At 30.7% G+C, this 2,500-nt stretch overlaps 1 protein-coding gene across 1 annotated transcript in view; it reads right to left on the bottom strand.

The window, feature by feature from the left end:
• The window catches only part of RXFP1 (relaxin/insulin-like family peptide receptor 1), a 90,631-nt gene that overhangs the window by 62,877 nt on the left and 25,254 nt on the right, over window positions 1-2,500 (bottom strand). The window contains 1 exon segment of the mRNA XM_008586371.1: window positions 2,214-2,312. Coding sequence (XP_008584593.1) covers window positions 2,214-2,256 — 43 coding nt within the window. The 5' untranslated portion in view covers window positions 2,257-2,312.

Raw genomic sequence — 2,500 nt, 5'->3', positions numbered from 1 at the left:
CAGTGAAATCAACATTAATTCCAGTATGTTTTTTCCACCTATATAGATTGAATTAAGATAATCCATATATATTCATTACAGGGTTATCTGGAATAGCGAAAAATGAAAACAAAAACCAAAAAACAACACATAAAACAATAAAGGAATGATTAAGTAAATTATGTCACAAAATATACAGAATATTTTAAAAGAGCTTGTAATAACATAGATAACTGATTATGCTAAAATGCTAACTAAAAATTTGATGCAAATGGTTTGTATAGGAAATTTCAACTATATTAAAATTAAAAAAAAATGAGTAATGCACCAGCAAGTTAATGCTGGTAGCATGTGAGTGGTGAAATTATGACTGAGTAAATAATTCTTTCCAAATCTCTGTACTTTCCAAATTCTTCAAATTTTAGCTTTGTTAATGTACTGGTTAATCATAGATATTATATTTTCCATGATGTTGCTCTTGAGAGGTGACTTTAAAATGGGAATTTCTCAACATTTTTTCATCTAGCCAAAAATGATTATAAGCCATTCTCAGTTTAATTTCCAATAAATCCCTATAGTAATCTGATTTAAATAAAATGGCACAATAGGAATCTTAATTTGTTTCACCCCCAGATTTTACACTACACTTGCCATTCCATTTTTATATTGCTTCCAAGTTTGAAAAAGGTATTTAATTATTAATTGCAACCTCCCCAAATTGTCTTTAAAGAACTCTAGCTAAAAATTATATATTCGTATTTTGCTAAGTACTGATGAAAAAAATACTTTTGTATTTTTTGGTATATTACTTACCGTGTAGCTTCATTTATCTCATGTAATTATATTTCTTCCAGAGTATGGGATCAGGCAAACATTATTTCTCTTGCTGACTTGATCTGTTTTTTTTTTTCTCCCCATTTGTTTGTTTTTGCTTTACAAACCAGACTATAAAAGTTATGTAACCCATTATTTTTCCTCTTTGACCTAATGGCTACAAAATTAAGAACTAACTTTGGATGCAGCTGCTGAACTTTTCTCAAAGAGGATTTTCTTATGCAATTTTTCTTTGTCATTCCCCTTCCCATTTTCCACTTAACTTTTGTCTTTCATATCGTGTTAATGGTGTAAGCCTGTTAGTAGCCATATTTTAATTGTAAGTTGCCAAAAATCTTCTTGAGAACAAGGTGAGATATAAAAAGATTCAAATATAATTTAAAAAATGAAAAGAACACAGTATACAATAAAAGAAAAAGAAAATAAGAACTACATTTTGAAATAACATGGCTTAATTCATTTTTTTCCCATTATATTAGCAGTTAAATCAAACCTGTTTTTTTTCTTCCCCCAAAGCTTTTGGCTTTTTAATGATCAAATTATTTGGTTTCTGTCCTCTGGGAGGCAGGTGCGGTGCTGAGACAGCTTGCTGAGTAAACTGTGAGACTCATGGAAGGATGTATATCCTCTTAAATTGGGATTGTTAGCAGTCTTTGTACTAATCTCATTTGAGTAGTGAAGACAAAAAAAAATTAAAAATTAAAAAGCTAGACTTTATTATTTGTGGTAGAACATAAAAAAATATGGTAAATAATTCCTCCCTTAACCCCTGATTTTTAACCAAGGTTTTGGAAAGGTAAGGTCAAAATTACAGCTCCAATTACATTTGCATAATTTATTAGAATAGACAAAACTTATTTGAAAGAAATTATTTTTATAGCTCTTCCTGATCTAAAATATCGTAGAGTTAATCCTGAAATTTATAACTTTCCACACCTCCTCCAGTGTTTTTGTAAGATTTTGGTATATGACTAAACAGAGAAGGTTATAATTAATAAGTCTTTTGTAGCTCTAATGTATAGCTTGGACTCCAGAAAATTTTTTATTTGCAAATGTTAAAATCCAAACAGTTTCTCTGCTCTTTTATTTGTCTCAGTTTCTTTACATCAGCATTTATAGCGATTGTGAAAATAGAACTTATATAAAATAGCAACCCTGACTGACATTAATTTTGTTTACAACAATATCTGACACAATTTATTACTTTTACACTTAAGATCCCTGAATCATTTTTAAATAAAATTCCCAATTTAAGGCTGCATCATCTCTAAAAGAGTTTGCAACTAGAAAACTGTAATTAACCTTTTTTTCAAAAAAAAGAATGCTGGATCCAGCTTTTAAAAACATGATGTCTTATTACAAACTCACGGAAAAGGAGACTCGACTGCTCTGATACTTACGGCATTCAGATGCTTCTGTCTCAAAGGGATACGGGGGAGTCATTTTGTAGGAACCAGCCAAATATTTTTCCAGTTGCAAAGCCCATCCATTGTTGTCTCCTAAAATAAAAACCGGAGAGCAGAAAAGTTCAAGAAAACAGAAATATTCTGGTGTGTTGGGAAAAATAAGGTCTTTTCTTTAAAATAAGCCAATGAGTCTCAAACAGTGAGATAAGCATCATTGGGGAACTTGCTACAAATGTGACTTTCTGGGCCCGCACCTGGAGATCTTGATTTCGTAGGTCTGT

The sequence above is a fragment of the Galeopterus variegatus genome, unplaced genomic scaffold, assembly GCF_000696425.1.
Source record: "Galeopterus variegatus unplaced genomic scaffold, G_variegatus-3.0.2 Scaffold3965, whole genome shotgun sequence".
Taxonomy (NCBI): Eukaryota; Metazoa; Chordata; class Mammalia; order Dermoptera; family Cynocephalidae; genus Galeopterus; species Galeopterus variegatus.
Note: the sequence above shows the minus strand (reverse complement) of the source record. Positions and strands in the feature narration are given on the sequence as shown.